General features: G+C 37.0%; 1 protein-coding gene across 1 annotated transcript in view; it reads right to left on the reverse strand.

Annotated features, from left to right (window-relative positions):
- Positions 1-20,939, reverse strand: part of magi3b (membrane associated guanylate kinase, WW and PDZ domain containing 3b) — a 161,792-nt gene that overhangs the window by 47,157 nt on the left and 93,696 nt on the right. The window contains exons 2-3 of the mRNA XM_073870425.1: positions 15,974-16,090; positions 3,006-3,125 (exon numbers count right to left, since the gene is read on the reverse strand). Coding sequence (XP_073726526.1) covers positions 3,006-3,125; positions 15,974-16,090 — 237 coding nt within the window. The remainder of the gene's footprint in view (positions 1-3,005; positions 3,126-15,973; positions 16,091-20,939) is intronic.

Here is a 20,939-nt window from a genome sequence, read left to right on the forward strand (position 1 = left end):
AACGCGTTATTAACGCGTTAATTTTGACAGCCCTAGTTAGGAGACATTTTTAAGATGTAAAATAAATCTTTGGATTCCTTAGAATAAATATGTAAAGTTTTAGCTTAAAATACCATATAGATAATTTATTATAGCATGTTAAAATTGCCACTTTGTAGGTGCCGTTTGTGGCTGTGTCTTGTTAAATGCAAATGAGCTGATGAAATGCAAACACTGATCGCCATGATTTACCAAAACTAAGTTACTGGGTTGTTCGTTTTCACAATTTCTAGGTTGACAGAAGCACTTGGGACCCAATTGTAGCACTTAAACATCTTTCAAAAATAAAGCTGCTAAAAGGTTATTCGCAGTGATAACACAGAAAAACCTATTTGGTTCCCTAAAAACAATTAGGTCAAAGGTTCCAAAAAGATCCTAAAGGACTTTTTGTCACTACAAATAACATTTGGTGAAACAGAAATTTGGATGTTTAAAGTACAAGTACAGTAAGCCCTGTTTTCAGATTGTTTATGATGAAATAGAATGATTTTGACTGAAATTTGGACATATGATGCTGTCTCGAGAATTTTTCGGGTGTTAATCTATCACCTCCCACCTCTACAATGGGTGCATAGGTGCACAGGAACAATCCTTCCTAAAATGCGTCAAACTTTCATTTACAAAGACGTGAAACTCACCGAGTGGTCAGGGATGTTCACCGATATGCTCTCACAAAAATCGCTGCAAAAGATGCTTTCCAACAGGTGTTTAACCATTCATTGTAAACTTGTTGACCTATTTTTCCAAATGCCTCACACCCGTACATTCTTCTGCTGAGAGCTTGAATAATAGACACTCCAGCCCAGTTGGTGGCGATAATCTGCCTTTGCCCATTGCAAGAACACAAACAAAATTCCCGGTGCGGAGTAATACCGTACCTCACAGCACATCTAATACAAGTCAATGGAGTTGGACAAAACTATGATAAAACCTGTTGGAAAGCATATTTTGCAGCGATTATTGTGTGAGCATATCAGTGAACACCCCTGACCACTCTGTGAGTTTCACGTCTTTGTAAACGAAAGTTTTAGGAAGGATTGTTCCAGTGCACCTATACACCCATTGTAGAGGTGGGAGGTGAAACAACAAACACCCGAAAATTCTCGGGACAGCATCGTATGTCCAAATTTTAGTCAAAACCAAGCTTTAAGTGTAACTTGTCCTTTAAGCTTCATCCCAGCAAGCAATTTTGCGTTTAAAAGATGTCTAATAGTCATCGTCCAAACACAGCTCAGACATCTAGGTTAACATAATCTGGGCTGTCACTGAAAATTTTATAGAAGTCTAACCATAGCCCAAAAATAAATGAAGTAAATAAATAAATGAAAACAAACACCCTGTAATCACTGCTGACTTTGCTTACATGATGGAATATCTTACACCTCACAAGTTATTTTGGCAAAAACAACATGTGACCAAATTCAAGTTAATTTTGGCTAAAAGTGGGTTACTCACAGCTGGACTATATCAGGTCTTTAGTTAACCTAGATAGTGAAAATCCTATATATCAGGTCTATAGTTAAAGGGACACTCTACATTTTTTAAATAAGTCAAAAATGTCAATTTTTAAAAGCAGCTGAAAATAGTCCCCTTAGTATCTTTCAATAGCAGGGGACTATTTTCGTGCACTGTGTAATATTATTGCGCCTCCTGCAGCCATGTTACGGCAGCAAAGTCCTTAAAGGTGACATAGAATGATTGAACAGAGTATTTATCCTTGTTCTGTGATGTGACATATAGCAAATTTTTTTTGTTTGGGTCTGTAATGCCTTAGAAGCTTCCTCAAAACCTCTCTCAGATAGCTCTATTAGGGTGGGGGATTTTAAACAAGTGGTTTTGCACCTATTTGGCTCCCCCTACTGGTTTAACTTGCAAACTCATTACTGATTGGCTGACTTTGCTGCCACTCAAAAAATTTAGCCAATTATTTTAAAGTGGAGGGGCAGTTAGATGCCTGTGATGTCATAAGGATCAGTTTTTCAGATTGGGCTGTTTTCTGGCTGACATTTCTAAAAGAGGAATTTCTATGAGACTGAGATGTTTAGCATGTTTAGCACTTTTTGTATGTTTGTGAATGTGGATAGACTACCATTATTCAACAAAGACAAGGTAAAAATGGTTTTTCATTCTCTGTCCCCTTTAACTATTACGCCAGAATAAGAGTATAGTTCCTAGCCATATCGGCCTAGAAAATCCCAACCATTCATTTCCTATCAATCTTAGTACACGATGTAACTACAGAAAAGTCAAGTTTAAAATAGGAAAAATATCAAAACTCTTTGCTAAACGGTCTAATCAGATGCAATGGATTATGCTAAGCTATGCTAAAAGTGGTGGCGCCAAACCCAGAGATCGGCTGAATGGATTTCCAAACGGTAAAAATCAAATGTTTAACTCTAGAAGAGCTGGAAAATGAGTATATTTTCAAAAAAAGTGGAGTTTCCCTTTAACCTAGATAGTGAAATTGCTATATATCAGGTCTATAGTTAACCTAGATGGTGAAATTGCTATACATCACGTTGATAGTTAACCTAGATGGTGAAATTGCTATATATCAGGTCTATAGTTAACCTAGATAGTGAAATTGCTATATCAAGCCTATAGTTAACCTAGATGGTGATGACTATTGCTTGCTGGAATGTAACAAAACAGCCAAAAATGTTTTTGTTTTTTTTGCTATGGCGTTGTGTAGCACCTTCGCTAATTATAAGCTTAGGTTTTGGTTGTGCGAAAATAAAATGCTGCATTATTGCAGCTTTGCTGTTGTCATGACAACCAACACAGACCTTGTTTTCTGTTGTACAGGAGGATCAACAATAAAGCATCTTTTTGCCACCATGCATCATGTTGGAGCGAATGCACTATCCAACAAGCCACATCTCCATCAAAGAAAAAGTTTCTGTAAATGAAAACATGTCAGTACAGTGCAAATACAGCATCAATCAAACACTCAATCATTATCATACCATCATAAGTCCCGCTCTCCAGCAATAATCCACTCTCTTCCAGAATGCGGAAATCTCCGAGGCTGATAAAATTATAGTCCACTCCAGGAACTTCTCCATCTCTGGGCAGCCTGGTGGTACCTTCCAATAAAACAAACACAATTAGACACTGAACTAGTTCTGATTTAAATATCTTACACCCACAGTCCTCTTTCTCTGCAAACTTTGTGCCTGTCTAAACAGCCTTAGATTGAGCAAAATAAAAAATGATTGCCTGGCTCGACTTCAGCATTTCCCTCCAGAACAAGTTCATCCTGTTATAAATTGCCAAACTGTAAATAGAACTGATCCCAGACTCCCACAAGCACGATCCGGAAACTGGGATTCTGAACCAGAACTGTAAAACTGGAAGCATTAGATGGAAACATGGCAAACAAACATTTGCCAGTTTGTGGTTAAAGTGGATGAAATAGCATGTGCTTCATGTGATCTCTATAAAAATGGTTTAAAGTGAGTAAAAAAGAACTTAATTAGGCAAACAGAGAAAAAGGCATTACATCATATCAGATATGTTATTTAGTGTTAGTCAAGCAAAGTGTAGTCACAGATTGCACTATTCACTGGGGAAATGGTGACACATAGATTGGGTGTGAACAGACTGTATAAAATGAAATTCTGTCTCTGAAGGGTTGTGGAGTTTTGAAAAGTGTGTGTGTGTGTGTGTGTGTGTGTGGGTAAAAATATAACTTTCTCATTCCAGTTTCGGTGGAGACATAATAAACTCTGCCAGAGCTCATATGGGGGTTGTTTATCGCAAATCTTTTATCATTTTCACACCCTTCTGTCATTTAAAAATGATACGTTTTACTTTTATAAATGGAACAAAATATATTTTTTCAGAATGTATGAGCTGAATTTGAAGAATGTTCTAGAGCAGGGTCTCTCAAAATGGTTCCTTGGTGGTTTGTGGGGGAATTCGGGGGGTTCGTGAGTTGATAATAGGGCTGTGACGAATCACAAATCTCACGGTTAGAATCACATTACGGTTTTTGAGGCACGGAACGAATCATTTTTCGGATCAGCAAAAAAAAAGCGTGGCAAAAATCTAATAACAAATAAAGAAATTACAAACATTACAAATTACAAACGAATTAAATGAATAATAACACTGTCTTTATTGTACGAGTTAAATATTATTTTATAATAACTTTTTTTAGAGCCATAGAAGTGATTTTCTCTTTGTCTTGGGTTGTTTGATAAAGCAATAAGTCCCAAGAAGCAGTGGGTTACCAGTGCATTTTATAACAGCTAAGGGGCGTTGTTAGGCACGACGCGAAGCGGAAAATGCACTGTAACCCCACTGCTTCGCGGGACTTATTGCTTTTATAAAACGGTTACTTCATATACATAGCAGGATTTCATCAAATAAAACACAAATAAGTTGTAATTATATTAGTAAAAATATTAGTCTTCCGCCAAACAAAGTAGTTGTTTGAATCAAGAATCAAGTGTGGCTGCAACAGAGCGCAGTTCACAACCAACACAGACGCAGCAAAGACACAATGAAAATATGATTTAAGACTGTGGTGTTTATTTTATAAATCAACATTTATCTAATTTAATTTATACATTAACATTTATATCGTGCAACTGTTGAAGTGATCAAATATGCGTAGTAGCATGCTTAACTTTAACTCTTTCCCCATCAGCGTTTTTTTTTTAAGTAGCCACCCAGTTTTAGTTTAATGCCTTACAGAAAAATTATCTTCTTTAAATAAACATAAAATATCAAATGAAAGAACAGAACATCCGCTTTCAAACAACAACAACAAAAAACGTTTCATACTACCTTCATTTGTTCTCTTATCAGTTATCACCTCTCAAATTTTCAGCTAAAAGCGGAGATAATTCCATTTTTGTGAAGAACTTTTGTAAGAGATCAGATTCAGAGCCATGAAAACTTACACGTCACGCTAAATCCACCACAACGCTGTTGTGTCGAGTGAATGCGTCAGTGTTTAAGTTGGGTAAGATTGCCATCTAGTGTATAATAGCGGAAATATCAATTTAAGACAAAAACAACCCAGAGAATGTTTTCTCTTTATTGACACTTGATTATCTTTATTGAAAAATTTAAAAATGATTAAAGACTGTGGTGTTTATTTTCATAAATCAGTACGCTGCAACAGTCGCGCAGTGATACTTGTGATGCGGTCTGAACCGTGGGTTTACCGGGGTATTTTATCACGGCTTAGAACGCGTTTCAACCAATCAGAATGAAGAACCAGAACGAGCCGTTTTATAATTAACATTAATGACACAGACTTAAGTAGGTGAATTGAGGTTACTGTCTCTTTAAAGGACATGTTCGGTGTTTTGCACTTAAAGCCCTGTTTTCAGATTGTTTATGATGAAGTGGAATGGTTTTGACTGAAATTTTGACATATGATGCTGGGCCGAGAATTTTCAGGTGTTTGTTCTATCACCTCTTCCCTCTTCAATGGGTGAATAGGTGCACTGGAACAATCCTTCCTAAAATGCATTAAACTTTCGTTAACAAAGACGTGAAACTCACAGGTTTTATCGTAGTTTTGTCAAACTCCATTGACTTGTATTAGATGTGCTGTGAGGTACGGTATTACTCCGCGCTGGGAAGGTTGTTTGTATTCTTGCAATTGGGAAAGGTGGATTATCGCCACCAACTGGGCTGGAGTGTCTATTATTCAAGCTCTCAACAGAAGAATGTACGGCTGTGAGGTGTTTGGAAATATAGGTCCACAAGTTTACAACGAATGATAAAACACCTGTTGGAAAGCATCTTTTGCAGCGATTTTTATGTGAGCATATCAGTGAACACCCCTGACCACTCGGTGAGTTTCCTGTCTTTGTAAACGAAAGTTTAATGCATTTTAGGAAGGATTGTTTCAGTGGGGCCAGCATCATATGTCCAAATTTCAGTCAAAACCTATTTCATTTCTATTTCATCATAAACAATCGGAAAACAGGGCTTTAAGTGTAAAATACCGAACTTGTCCTTTAAGAACAAATAAGCACAGACTGGTTTCTGACCCTATAATTCACTTCGAACAGAACCGAAAGATTTTATGTTGGCTTACTTTTTGAAACGCGTCTCTCTGTATATGCACTACTGAGTGCACTTAAACTTTCCGTATATGCACTACTGAGTGCACTTAAACTTTCCGTATATGCACTACTGAGGGCACTTAAACGCGTCCACACACACACAGGTGGAGGGCGAATTCCAAACAGTACTTCAGGAAGAAGATGCAGCATAAACAGTTGCTTCAGATAAAAACGTTACGTTGTTTTTTATTGCTCTATTTAGCAAATGTATGTTAATGGACTACAGTATGAGAGACATTAGAGTTCTGATCTTTGAAGGGCATAGTGATGATCACGTCTGACCAGACACATTCAACCGCATGTGCCTCACTTTAGCGCCTTTGTGCAGTTAAATACATCCACACCGCAGACATGTTGCTTTAGACAAGCACGTGCAAGTTGAGGTTTCTGTTTGTGTCATCACAAAATTTCGGCCGTATTGTTTCGGTGATAAAAGTCTTTCTTCGGTGGCCGAACATTTGGTGCATCCCTACAAATTCCCATAGGTCAGGAAAGCTGTTTTCATCTTTCCATGTAGTACTCCTTTAAAAATGTTTAATGCACAAGTAGGAATTCATCCTACAATTTGTCTGTTCTGTGTGTATTTTTGTGTAAGTTTGTGCTTGCTCAAAAATTTCAAGAATTAAATGTTTGGACTTCATTTTGAAGGTGGGTTGTTTAGTTGCGAAATCCTCATAAGAGACATCCGAGGGTGGCATTTCTTGCGAATAATAGGCCAAAAATATAATATGACATTTCTGGAGTCTGTTCTTGTGTGTGCTGGAAAATGCCACCAGGCTCTACTGTCATCGGAAGGACATTTACATTACATGCAGCAAAATAAAATGAGAGAGTTAAGTGTCTGTAGAGACCTCACTCCAAGTAAAGAGCAAACAATATTAAAAACTGACTTCTTTACATTTTCCCCAAAGATCTACTGTTTAAATGCCAAGAGAAGACTGGGGAGTATCAGCACTGACTCGATATGTGAACATCCACCGGCAAAGTTAAAAGGGTAGGTTTAACCTGTCCAAGATCCAAAAAACTGGCCCTGTTTCATGAAGAACTGAGCTGGTCCTGGTTGGAAAAATTGCCTATTCAGATTCTGACTTTCCTTAAAGGGATAGTTCACCCAAAAAGAAAATTCAGTCATCATTGATTTTCTTTTATGTTTGTATCCATTTAAATTCCCTTTAAAAACCAACAATACCATTTACATTTGAGGTTGTGCATTTAGCAACCCAAACTGGACCTACCTCTCTTTAACTCTCATTGGTCGATAAACAGCTACAGTATGTCACAGTTACACATTTGGCAGATGGTTTTATCCAAACTAAATTACGGTGCATTCTCAAAATATACATTTTAGTACATATGAAGAGTTTGGTTCCAAAACGTAATAAATCCATTTTGACTCATTTCGGTAAAAACGTGTTTTCTATATCAAGAATGTGACAAGATGAAAAAAACACAATTTTCTGTTATAAACTCTCACATAGCATCTTTAGGTTATAATAACATAAAAAAAATTCAAATCCTAATTTAATTTTCAAAGATTTATTATAAAAACTGATTATTTTTTTCGCAAAATGCAATAAATCCATGACAAGTTTTTTTTCAAAATGCAATAAATCTATTCAATCAGTGTATAAATGTGCATTAATCTTTGTCATGTTATATTCATTTAGTTAACTAGTGGTATACACTGATTAAAAAATAAACATTAATGGCATCAAAACACTTACTTTGTCATATTAAGAACACTGTCATTGCTGCTGTCATCCTTGGGACGTCATCAATTAACTTTTTTGACAGCGATTCGCTGTAAAATGTTTTGGTCCTGCTGGATTTTCGTTGACTTCAAGTAAAATACTGGAAAGTTTATCATAAGATCCCCTGGAGTCAATGTGTTAGCATGACAGAAGCTTGAGGCATTTTTCCGTTGTGTATTCAACGCGCCACCATTGTTGTTTACAAAGCGTGGATTTGTGCGCTGTGATTGGTTGAGCGGATTTATTGCCTTCTGCAGAGAAGGAGGACTGGCGTTTATCGCGTTTATGGGAAAAAAAGAAGAAAAGATGACAGAATAACACGGCGGGTTTCGGATTTTGCGTAAAATTCTGAATTTACTTTTTAATACTGACCTGATACAATACTGATTTTGGTGGTAACAATATTTTTTAAAAAATAGTGTTTATTGCGTTTTGGAACCAAACTCTTCATATATACATAGAAAATATTTATTTCAAACCCATGACCTGTGCTAGCATCAGTGTTTTTAATTTTTTTTGCAGCAAAAGATTTGTTTGTTAAACCCAAAGACTGTAAAAAAATGGATGCAGTGTCCGTGACGTCACCTATAGTTTTGTGAAGAGCTTTTTTAAAGCCAATTTAGCAGAGCCTGCCGTCGCCATCTTGGCAGCGCTTCACCACTCATCATCACTCATGGATAACGGGAAATTCACCTGTCACTCAGGTGGCCACGCCCTTAACTCTTTCCCCGCCAGCGTTTTTAAAAAAAAGTTGCCAGCCAGCGCCAGCATTTTTCATGATTTTCACAAAAGTTTAATACCTTCCAGAAAATTGTTTTCTTTAAATATATAAACAAACAATATATCAGATGAAAGAGCAGACCCTCTGCTTTCAAACAAAAAAACCCGTTTCATCCTACCTTCATGACTTCTCTTGTAATCACCTCTCAAACATGGGTAGGTTTCTTCAAAAACACCCAATTTTGAGCAAAAAGCTTTTTGTGAAGGACTTTTGATAGAGATCAGATGCAGAGCGATCTTTAAAACATACACAGAGTTCTTTCTCTTTCACGTGAGGCGCTACTTCTGGTGGATATTAGCGGTATTGCGGAAAATCTTGTCATTGGCGGGGAAGCGTTTTCTCTTAATTGACGAGATATCTCGTCAATGGCGGCGAAAGAGTTAATTATGCAAAACTTTAAGGCTATATGAAGCAAAGCGAGATAACTCCGTTTTTTTTTTCCAGAAATCTTGTTTTTTGGTTGTGCATTCCAATTAATATCCATTCAACTGCAGTTGGTTTGTTTTGATTTAAACCTTCATAACTTAAAATATACAGCTAGTACCATAAAACAAAATAATAACATGATAACATAATAATAAACATGTTTTGACAAAAATTTTAAAAAATTGATTGCAACAAAACTCTTCATATATAATTCAAATAGATGAAGTACAAAAAATTCACCCCCCTCACAGTTGTCATGAAGGGCAAATTTAGCTATACAGACCAAAAACACTTTTTGTACCAGGCTGTAGACATTTAGGGGGCGTGCACACCAAAGCTTTTACGCCCGCGGCCGGCACATGCTTTCAATTGTTTCCATTGGAAGTGCGGCATTATTTAAAACAGCAAACAGCTGCCGGATTTTTCCGCACTGAAAACTGACGAGGGCTGTTTTTTTCGCGCTCAGCGCTGAGTTTCGAGAGTTAAAAGAGATTCAACTTTGTTTGAAAAGCTCCGCTCGTCAATGTCAGTTCTCACATGCCCGTCCAATCACGGTGGAGGAGGGGTGGGACCAGTAGCACAACAACCAACCGGCTCACAGCTCAAGTATCGCAGCTACCAAACCGCACGGCTGAAGAAAGCTGGCGCTCAGCTGAAAAAACAGCTGGGATTCGGCGTCCTCCAGGCGTTTTTAGCCGCGTAAAAAACCTTTGGTGTGTCCCACCCTTTATTTCTTTTGTAAAGTTAAGCTTTTTTACATGAGGGTCTATGGGATTGACTCCCTTGTAGAGCCAGTTTCTAGCAGCCAGTCGATGAATTGCAGTTTAAGTCACTTCCGTGTTGGCTTCATGATAGAGATCGCAAGGTTGCCCCTTGGTCAAACCGTACCATTCAATCTGGTGAATATGCACAAAAAGACTAAAATAAACCAACAGTGTCATGCACTGTTTGATGACGAACAGGTTACTTAATAACACAGTCTGTTATACCGTCATTCGCCTCTGAAGTGGAAATGCGGGCCGGGTCTGAAAGGGGTCCAGAGACCCCTTGGGCGAGCACCTGCTCTGGCAGCATTTCGTTGGATGAGGGATATAAGTGGCACCCTGGGCTGTTCTTTATTTCCCTCCATCAGAGAAGCTTTTAGGAACTTTTGTTCAGAGCTCCATAAAACAGCTTTGTGACTAAAAGCACCAGAAGCCCTCCGTCTCCCTTAGCTTGTTTGCTTTCCATCTCTATCTTAATTTTTTGCAGGTCTCTGCTTTACCACTTGAGGGTTTTCTCTTCATTTACTGATTATGGTAAAGAGAGACAGAGAAAGAGTGAAGTAACTAGGCCAAGTGGTTCGGCATCAGAAGAAATGCTGCACTTAAACTGCTGGAAGTTCTTTGTTTTGCTTATCTCATTATCTTTATTGGATCGTCCCAGGTCGGTTAATTTTCTATAAATGCCAAAAAATAGCCTATGTCTTATTTACAGTGGAAAATTATTCACTATTTCGCTTTTACATTTGTGACCTTGGCAGACACAGTGATTTATATTTGATTAATCTGGGTGTTCCCTTGGGATTTAAACCCATGACCTTCACAGAATTCACAGTGTTAAGCAAAAATGTATTTACCACAAATACTATTATTAGACAGCTTTGGTGTAAAACAGCTGAGTTTACTATAATAAAATGTACAAATAAACAAAAAGCTAGTGTCCGCTGGCTGTATTCTGTGTTGATTAAATGGGTCATATTAATGTTTATATAATCTTTTTTCCTGATGTCTACTTAAAAAGTTTCTTGCACACACATTCAAAATTTAGTTTAAAATTATTTTCTACATTCTCTGCATTTGAAATTAAACAAACCTTATAAGCTGTACTTTGATGATTAGTGTAAATAAGAATTATATCAAATCAACATATATTTTTTAGGGATGTAACGATTAAATCGCGTGTCCCATTAAAAATGCCCGTCTGAAATCAATTCTGAATCGATTCTTTGTTTCATGTACAGCTTGTGCGTGTACTACAGCATTTGGTCAGTAGGAAGTCCTTATCAATCTAAAATCATTATGAGGCGGTCGTTTATAACGTGCATTTAAAAAAGCAACACTCGTCAGATAAAAATCATTCAAAATATTCTTTATTATCATGAAAATACCTAAAACAATTTGAAGAACTGCGATATAAATATTCCTGTAGACATTTCCTGGAATAGCGTTTGTAATGCTACTTCTTCTGTGGCACAAAGGGAGTTTCTGCATGAGAGCGCCCCCTGGCATTCGGATGTGCCAGGATATCACTGAAATTCATTAAAATTCATTCATTGAGAAAACGCGCATTAGCACGATTAATCGTTACAGCCCTAATATTTTTATGTTGCTCTAACCAATTAAGTTAAACAATTTCAACTTGTTTTTATATTTGTGTCCACTTATTACAGGTCCAAACTTAAAATAGTAGGTTGAATTGACTTCACATTGACTTGCATTTTTAACGGCATTATTTTTTACAGCAGTGGCGGCCGGTGACTTCTTTTTTCGAGGGCGCACGATGCGAAGTTCGTCACAACATGTATGTAGCCCATCATGTGTGTTGTTCGTAATTTCAAAATATGTGTTCGGTGCGTCAAGTGATCCAATGTGCATCACGTGTCTTGTCAAAATAAGTGCCTGCTGCAGACGCGTCTAAAGGGTTTATGACAAAAAAGGCGCTCGCGTTTGCAAGATACTCGCATAATCTAATGTGTAATCAGAGTTTACTGTTAAGGGAGTGTCTTGCATGTGTTTTGTGAACGTGGGCGTCTCCTTTATCATAAACGGGTTTGACGCGTGACAAAACACGCGATGCACATGGTTCACATGACGCAACAAACAGATATTTTGAAAACACGAACAACACACATGACACTCCGAATACATATTTTGAATCTGTGCCCCTCGGAAGAGCAGTCACGGGGCGTCACTGTTTTACAGTGCATGTGAAATGTGACCCTGGACCACAAAACCAGTCAATATTTATATTTATACATCTTCTGAATAAATAAGCTTTCTATTGATGTATGATTGTTTGGATAGGACAATATTTGGCTGAGAGGCAACTATTTGAAAATCTGGAATCTGAGAGTGCAAAAAAATATTAATATAGTGAAAATATCCTTTAAAGTTGTCCAAATGAAATCCTTAGCAACACACATTACTAATGATAAATACATTTTACGGTAAGAAATGTAATATTTATGGAACATGATCTTAATATCCTAATGATTTTTGCAGTAATGACACTATTTCTCGCTTTACTTAACCTGACCGAGCAGGCCAAACAGGTGTTGTGCAAAAAGGTTATGACGTGCAGAAGGTTATGCATTAATTAGTCTTACATCAGTAAAACGTGGGAGTTCAGTAGACACGTTTGATGTTTAAATTCAGTGAATCTTATTTCAAAAGATCAGGGTCAATTTTATATTCTCTTTATATGATTCTCTTTACAACAGTTGGACTCCAGCAGCAAAAATTATTTTTTTAAGTGTTATTTATACATTATTCATTAGCACTACAATATACCCTAAATCATTTATGCTGAGTGTCATTATGCAAATCAGGTAATGTTGCAAAGACACCCACAAAATTAGAGCTCTTTGCGTAAAGCAGGCCAGTTGTGAGTGCCAGATTGTGGGGAATGCAGTAGACTTTACAATCTGGCATACTTCAATGGGACTGTGCAGCATCTGTCCATCATTGCGATCCAGACATTTCAATCTGTGTTTTAAAATGCCAAAAGTATGCTTGACTTGAAAGCTTGTATAGATATGATTCCAGTTATAATGCTCCTCCGCATTTAATTTTTTATTTATGTACATTCCAGCTCTATTGCATTAGCAGCCATATAGATTCAGATCCGAGGAACACACATATTGATAAAAAATGTATACGTTAAATGCACTTCGGATAAAAAGTGTCCGCCAAATGCATAAAAAAATCTACCCACATATCTTTGTTAATGGCCTGGTCCGATTAATGCTGCATTATTGTTGCCTACGGAAATCCATCTAGTTTTATTGAAAAGAGACGTTTTGCATGAAACGTTGGTAGTATAATTCATCAAATGATGAAGGAAATTATCATAACCAGATTCACATACAGAAACCAGACTCCTTCCGGTAAAGACACGCTAGGTCAGCAATTGCATTGTGCATATTTTATACATATTTTATGATTTGCTTAAGTCTTTAGCTAACCTGGCACCAAAACAAGGCAAACAGCACGTCAAAGTAAACATCGCTATCAGCAGGCGGATTTCATTATCGCTAAATTCCCTTCAGAGTTTTGCATTAAAATGCTGCATGGTAAAGTGGTAAATTCACTTCTCGGGCAGTTCACAACACGTTCGTCACCTGTCAAATTATGCAGAATATGACATAACAAACTAACTGAATGAGAATTTAATGAGCTACTTGATACTGCTATTGAAAGAAATGTTTGTCTTAAAAATCGACTGTACAAACTGCATGCGGAGATCACATCACGGCCGCTGGTGGACCAGATGAACAGGAGAGTATTTGCCTGAAGTGATGCTTGGTCTCCCTGGCCTAACTAATATAGACAGCAGTAAAAAACCTTCACTAGAGACCAAATGAGAAAGACTGGAGAGGAAAATTGTAAAGATACATATCTGTAATATTTGTATAACAGAATGTGTTCATAAATGCAATGAAGTGTAACGCAGTGTTATACAATACAATACGATACAATGTTATTATTATTACCATTACCATTTTTAGCAACGCCTCATGTTAACCAATCATAACTATGTTGAATACAAAAAAAATGTTTTGGACTAGAAGTTAATGGAAAGTACGCTGTAAAAATCATGTGTGACCCTGGACCACAAAACCAGTCTTAAGGGTATATTTGTAGAAAAAGACAAAAATACATTGCATGGGTCAATATGTTTCTTTTATGCCAAAAATCATTAGTTGTTATGTAAAGATAATGTTCCATAAAGATATTCAAAAATTTCCTACTGTAAATATATCAAAACTTTATTTTTGTGAGTGGATGCAGCAAAATCACGATCAAAATTGGCCAGAAACTCGTCTACAAACTTCCCCTTGCTATCCGTTCCTTGGGGACTTCCCATTCAAGTTTGGTCAGTCAACAAGGTAATTACAGGTCATTATAAAGGTCATTAAATTTAAGCCAGTAGAGAGCGCTAAAACAAACCTTTTCATTATTAATATGCGTGGCAAAGACGTCATTTGGATTTGGATTTGCACTTTAAATGCAATTTTCTCAATATTTAGATTTTTTGCAAAATTAAGTTCCAGATGTTCAAATCGTTGTACCTATGCAAAATACTGTCCTATCCTAACAAACCATACATCAATTATTTATTTAGATTTCGGATGATGTATAAATCTCAATTTTAAAAAAATTGACCATTAAAATTGGTTTGCGGTCCATGGTCAAATTTGTTGTTTAAAAAATTTTACGTGATGCCTTAAAATTTTGTTAATTTAATTAATATTATTTTATGCAACACAACTACCTCATTCCTCGCCATTGACAAGTTATCTCCTCAATTAAGAGAAAACATTTGCAAAAAGAAAAAACATGTTTCTGATGAGGTTTTGTGGTAATCTGTAATCTGTTTTTACCCAATTTATAAAAAAACTGAAGCAAAACATTATTTATTAATTTTACACTGCGTTTATGTTTTGATAATTGTTTTGAATCTGATCTCTGAACAAAATTCCTTCACAAAAATGCAATTATTTCAGCTTTTTGCTAATTTTTTTGTTTAAAGAAAAATACCCATATTTTAGAGTTTAAAAGCAGAGAAAAAATATAGATAGGATAAAAAAAATTCCTGTTTTGTTTGTTTGTTTGTATGTTTGTTTGTTTGTTTGTTTGAAAGCAGTTCCTTTACTTGATTTTTTTTAACTTTTGTTAAAATCACAAAAAAATCTGGCTTGCAATTTTTTTATAAAGACTGGCGGGAAATGAGTTAAGCTGAATTTTAAGACAGCACAGACACATACAAAGGGGTGGTTCAATGGTATTTCATGAATTCTGACTTATTAACACAGTTATAGAGTTGTTTCCTCATGCTAAACGTAGGCAAAGTGTCAAAAAAGCAGTTGGGCGTGTTACAAAGTATTTCTGTGCCGAATGCACATCGCCAGGGTTCGTACAAGTTTCGGAAAGTTTTTTCGATTACAGGTTCAGCTGACGTTTCAGGGCTTTCTATACGTATCATTTCTTTATATGGGCACTTCACCCGGAAAACCCCGCCCACCCGTCAATCAGCGGGAGACGCTACAACTTGCAAACATCTTATCACGCCACACAGCTTTGTTTAATTTCAAAACTCAACAATGGCACGAAAGAAGAAGTGTGTTTTGGATGTAAGGAGAAGAAAGCCAACCTTATGAAAACAATGGATATAGTTTATTTATCCGGGGTAGCAGCTGAGTTTTGCTTGTGTGTTTAATGCGCTGGATTTTCCAGACCGGGTCATGAGTTGCATGCGGTAAGTAAGACTTCTGTCTTATGTTGGAAATAGGCGCGTACATATCATATAAATGACATGAACATGTAGTGAATCATAAGTTAAACAGTGTTGTATCGTGTTGCATGACTCGTGCTCGCTCCTCCCACGGTAGTAACTCCTCCTTCTTTATTTTTTCATACGTTATCGGAAAGAATCGATAAAGCTAACCTTTCTTTTATAAATCTGATTAAATTAAAGACTCTTCAGAGATATAAAGGATGTAATACTACTCTATAGGTACTCCAGATTAACATCAGAAATGCATAAACAGCGTGTGTTGCGTGAGCTTTATGTTGAAACAACTAATCTATTTTTTACTGTGTAGAGCAAGTGTATATGTGACTTACATGGAATGGTTCGCAGGTACAGGTTGTCTCGGATGATTTGCTGCAGTTTGTGGTCGATTGATCCTTTTTGGAACTGCAAGCTAAGATAATGCCTCAAATCACTGTTCAGTACTTTACCTGCAGAGAGAGAGAGAGAGAGAGAAAGATAATCATTTATAAGTGATTTCAAAGCTTATAAAAAAGTAGTCAAGCTTGGCATTAAATCCAGAGAATACAACCTAGATTCACTCCCAAAGGAGAAAATTGTATTGCTCCTCTGTTAAAGTTAAAGACCCTTAAGATGTTTGTTTTAATATTTCTTAGGAGGAAAATAACTGTATTACGGCTAACACTATTCTTGTATGCAATACCCACTTTTCACAATCCAATCCATTTCCCAATCTATTAAATCAAGTCTCAAGTATCCTGTTGCACTAAGAAATGTATCAGAAAAGGGGCTGCCGTTTTTTCATGATTCAAAATCTTAATTTAGCCTCATTAATCTAATTGCTGTCTTGGAGAATCAATTGAGATAAAGACAACTTTCTACGGGTAATTTCACACGTACAAAAAGTACTTCCAGTGCCCACTTGTTTTTTAGTTTGTTTTTATACTTCTACATCTTACTTTGCCCAGCCACAAACACACAAGTCTCTCACAAGGTTTGCTAACTCAGAAAAGACTTCACAAACAAGCTGACACAGTTTGTGTCGAATGAGACTCTGAAAAGTGAAACCTAATGAAACTCTCCATGCAGAACTTTTAAAAGCTCAAACTTTCTCACTTTGCCTCTTTTTGACAAACTCCAAAGGCTCTAGAAAGTTCACAGAGACGCTCTGCAGAATAAAGTAGCTCTGTGGAAGAAGACTGTGCTTGTTTGCTGATATGCAGTGAGGGCGAATGAGGCGAGGAAGAGAAACGGAGTAAATAAAGAGAGGATTTGAGAGACCAACAGCACAAGAGGCAAGGGAAGTAATGGGTCATGAGATCTCAATTTTTACCTTGATTCATTGTGATAAATGTTTAATGTACCGTGAAAACCTTTAAAACTCATAACCTGCAATTCCAAAAACATCCACTGTTAATGTAATTGCAACATGGTGGCCCCTATAAGGTAACACACTAAAATTAAACAGCTTGTATAAGTCACTTATGTAACTGTCTTTAAGCCACCTTTCCAGTGTAGACGATAAACGACAGCGGAGGTCACATGTACGTGTACATTTTTATCAGAATTAGAATCAAATCCATGAGCTTTGCATGGCTAACGTAATTACTAATGCTGCGTTCAGACCATCCGTGGTAGAGGCGTCAAGCGCAAGTTATTTCAATGTTAAGTCAATGTAAAGACGCAATGATGCACGTCTGGAGGTCTCGCGCGCAGATGAGCCGTTTAGCGCGGCAGTCGCCATTCCTCCTCATTTGTGCGTCTAGTTCGCGCGAATGACGCGAATTGAGTGTTGACGTGGAAAACGCACGAGTTGAAAATTTAAGGATTAACCAATCAGGAGCTTGTTGTAGTAGTGACGTAATTACTGGAAGCGAGCGAAGTCGCAGAAGCCCCTCCCACGACACGAATTTCCACATGAATGTCTCGATAACTAGAATTTCACGCGCGGCTTTCACGCCCGAATGAAGCGAGTACACTTAATGTTTAAGCGTCCAACTACGCACGGTACATGCAAATTTAATACCTCAAACGCGTCTGGTGTGAACCCGACATATGAATGTAACAATGCAGTTAATAAACAGTACAGTACATATCTTGGTTTTTAAACCATGAGTTTTGGTTTAGATGACAAAGCCCATTAAAGTGTTTTTACATTATTTATGCTCAGGCGACAGAAACACAGACATGAGGTGTATCTACGACATTCTGCTGCAGAGATATAGGTCTTGCTAAACGGTTGCTAGGCCACCTTTGTTTGGTTGCAAGGGAGTGAATTGGCATCCACCAGTGGTTCACTTGTACATAGGCTCTTGGGCTGGAATGAGCTTCTCTCCCATGTTGGCATGGATTTACGATTAAACTGAAATTTCAATACGACTGCCAGTAGGTGGCAAACTCCATCAGTTGTGTTCAAATGTTGTGTACAGTGGAAAGGTGGCTTTAGTTTCAATTTCATTAATTCATATGTTTTAAAGTACCATAAAATTCAAACAGGAAAACACAAAAGTCTTGGACTTGTATAACAAGTCTTGGAAACAGTCTTGGACTTGTATAACTTTTAAATTATCAGTGCAAAAAAGGACCGCAGGAAAATGATTTTTAAAAAGTATACTGTATGATAAATCTTTAAGAGAAGAATAACTGCAGACAGATGACATAAAGCACTAAAGCCTTTCCTACTGTATAATCTCCCTCTCTCACCCCTATGGCATGTTGTTAGTGCCGGTCCATAAAGCTCTATAATCTCCTCATAAACACACTGTGACCTGTTATGTGTCATAACCTTTGGGGTGGAAAGACAGGTGTTCTATCAGAAGTCCTGAAGTAAGCCGGATTTACCAATCACCAAAAGCTCAAATATCACATCACCCTAAATTCATTTTGACAACCATACGACGGGAATTATAACATTGTTGACATGAGGACCAGATATTGGCGGCATTTTTATGTCCCAATGACTCAATGTGCCGTGGAGATCGCTGTTTCATTTTATACATGGGAGAACCGGTGTCTCATCTCAGCATGCTTCATTTTAAAACATGCTTTATTTCTTCTTTAGGCAGAAACTGAGGAAAAGCACGTCCATCTGATACATTATGATGCTGTCAGATCATGTTCAAGCTCATGATAACAGTGTGTTGCTAAAGACAGGGACATTAAAATGACACCCTTATGTGTCACCCTTACAAAATAAAACATTCCCATTTCAGCCAACAACAGCCTGGTGGCATGACCTTAAAACCTTAAAGGTACAGTTCACTCCAAAAAAAAAAAAAAAACATTTATTCATGTCATTCAAAATACGACTCTTTCTTCTGTGGAACTTGAAAATATTTTGACCCAGCGGGGTGTTACAACTAACCCCTCAGCACTTACGATATGAAAACTGCTAATTAGCGTAATTTTTGCCGTTGTTTTAAATAGGCTACACACGAATGATTGCTGGCTCCCAACAAAATAATTGTGCCTGTCTTATCAAAAATCGTGTGTCAAATTTATTTTTGTTCATATCTTTATTATTGATTGAATAAGTCAAAGATTGAAATCATAATGAAATGAATGGCTAAAATCAGAATTTGATGCTCATTATCTCAGAATTTGATTTTGAAACTGTAATATGATTATTACAGACTGGGTCACATATAAAAAAAATGTTTTGTCATAATTGTGCTGCTTTTTCTCACATATTTAGACATTTGTATTCATTTATAGTTGAACTATTGTTAGAAAAGGGCTGGATGAATGAATACAGTGTGGATACTGTCTATTAAAGACAAATATATAAACAATTTCCACTTCAAGTATATAGACAAAATACTTATTGAAATAGTTGCCTTCAAACTTAATTTTTAGCAAGTGTTACAATTAACCCCCACCTATGGGGTAAGTTTGCACTTCTGTCACGTTTGGTGTAATTCTCCATGAATAGTAAGTACTAGAAACAAACTTCAAATGTTCATTTGTAGCAGAGATGTGTGTGTTGCGGGTGTAAAAATATAATTAGTCAAACTCAAATATTTTTTGAATAATTGAGCCAAAACCAAAAAGCGTTAGGTTGTGCCCCGCTCTCCCCTACCACTTGACAGTGTTTACCACAGATGTGTTAACATCACAAACAATGGCAGACAGCAAACAGGTAGAGTAAACAACTAGCATATTGTGCATTAGACATGGGGTCAAAATGACCAGCAAAGGTACATTTTCATTTTCTTCAGCACATTTTCTTGATCCCTGGCCTCAGCAGGACACAAATCTGGGCTCTTCTCATTTTCGGCTTCATTTCTTGGATTTTGAAAGTTCAAAAGAACAGTCTGAGCTAAAAGAGCACTGCTATCAAACAGATGCTCTGATGTGCTCTCTATCTCTCTCTCTTTCTGTGCCTTGGCTTATACCACAATTTTTTCCTACCAATAAAAAAAGGTAATATAATAATCCTGCCAGGGGAGGACAGAGAATTTGTTAGGATGAAGACCCATCGTTTTCTGAGTACATTATTTCCCATTTTGAACTGTCAATTTCTCTTTTCTTTTTAAATAGAGTTTTCATAACTTCTTTATCCTCTATTTCTCTTTTTGTCTTATCCCTGTCCTTCTCTTTGGCTTTGCTATGGGTGAGAAATAGCAGAGCTTTGTCATCGTTCCCGACTCGCCCCTGACAAAGTGTTCACCAAAACGCAGCAAGGACAAACACACAAAAAACTAAACAAGCAAACAAAACCAACCAAAAAATAAAAAATAGATGACACTAGAGCATGAGTCTTTAAAGAGACACTTCACTTTTTTTGAAAATATGCTCATTTTCCAGCTAACATTTTATTTTTACTGTTTTGGAATCCATTCAGTTGATCTTTTAGCATAGCTAAGCATAACACGTAGCATACCACTTTTAGCATAGCTTAGCATAATCCATTGAATCTGATTAAACCATTAGCATTGTGCTAAAAAATTACCAAAGAGTTTGAATATTTTTCCTGTAGTTTCTGTAGTTACATCGTGCAGTAAAACCGACAGAAAATTAAAAGTTGTGATTTTCTAGGCAGATATGGCTAGGAACTATACTCTCATTCTGGCGCAATAATCAAGGACTTTGCTGCTGTAACATGGCTGCAGGAGGCGCAATGATATTACGCAGTGCCCGAAAATAGTCCCCTGCCATTGAAAGTTACTAAGGGGACTATTTAGGCTGCTGCGTAATATCATTGCGCCTCCTGCAACCATGTTACAGCAGCAAAGTCCTTGATTATTACGCCAGAATGAGAGTATAGTTCCTAGTCATATCTGCCTACACTGTAAAAAATTTCCGGGATTTCACAAGATG

Source organism: Misgurnus anguillicaudatus, chromosome 8 (assembly GCF_027580225.2).
Source record: "Misgurnus anguillicaudatus chromosome 8, ASM2758022v2, whole genome shotgun sequence".
Lineage (NCBI taxonomy): Eukaryota > Metazoa > Chordata > Actinopteri > Cypriniformes > Cobitidae > Misgurnus > Misgurnus anguillicaudatus.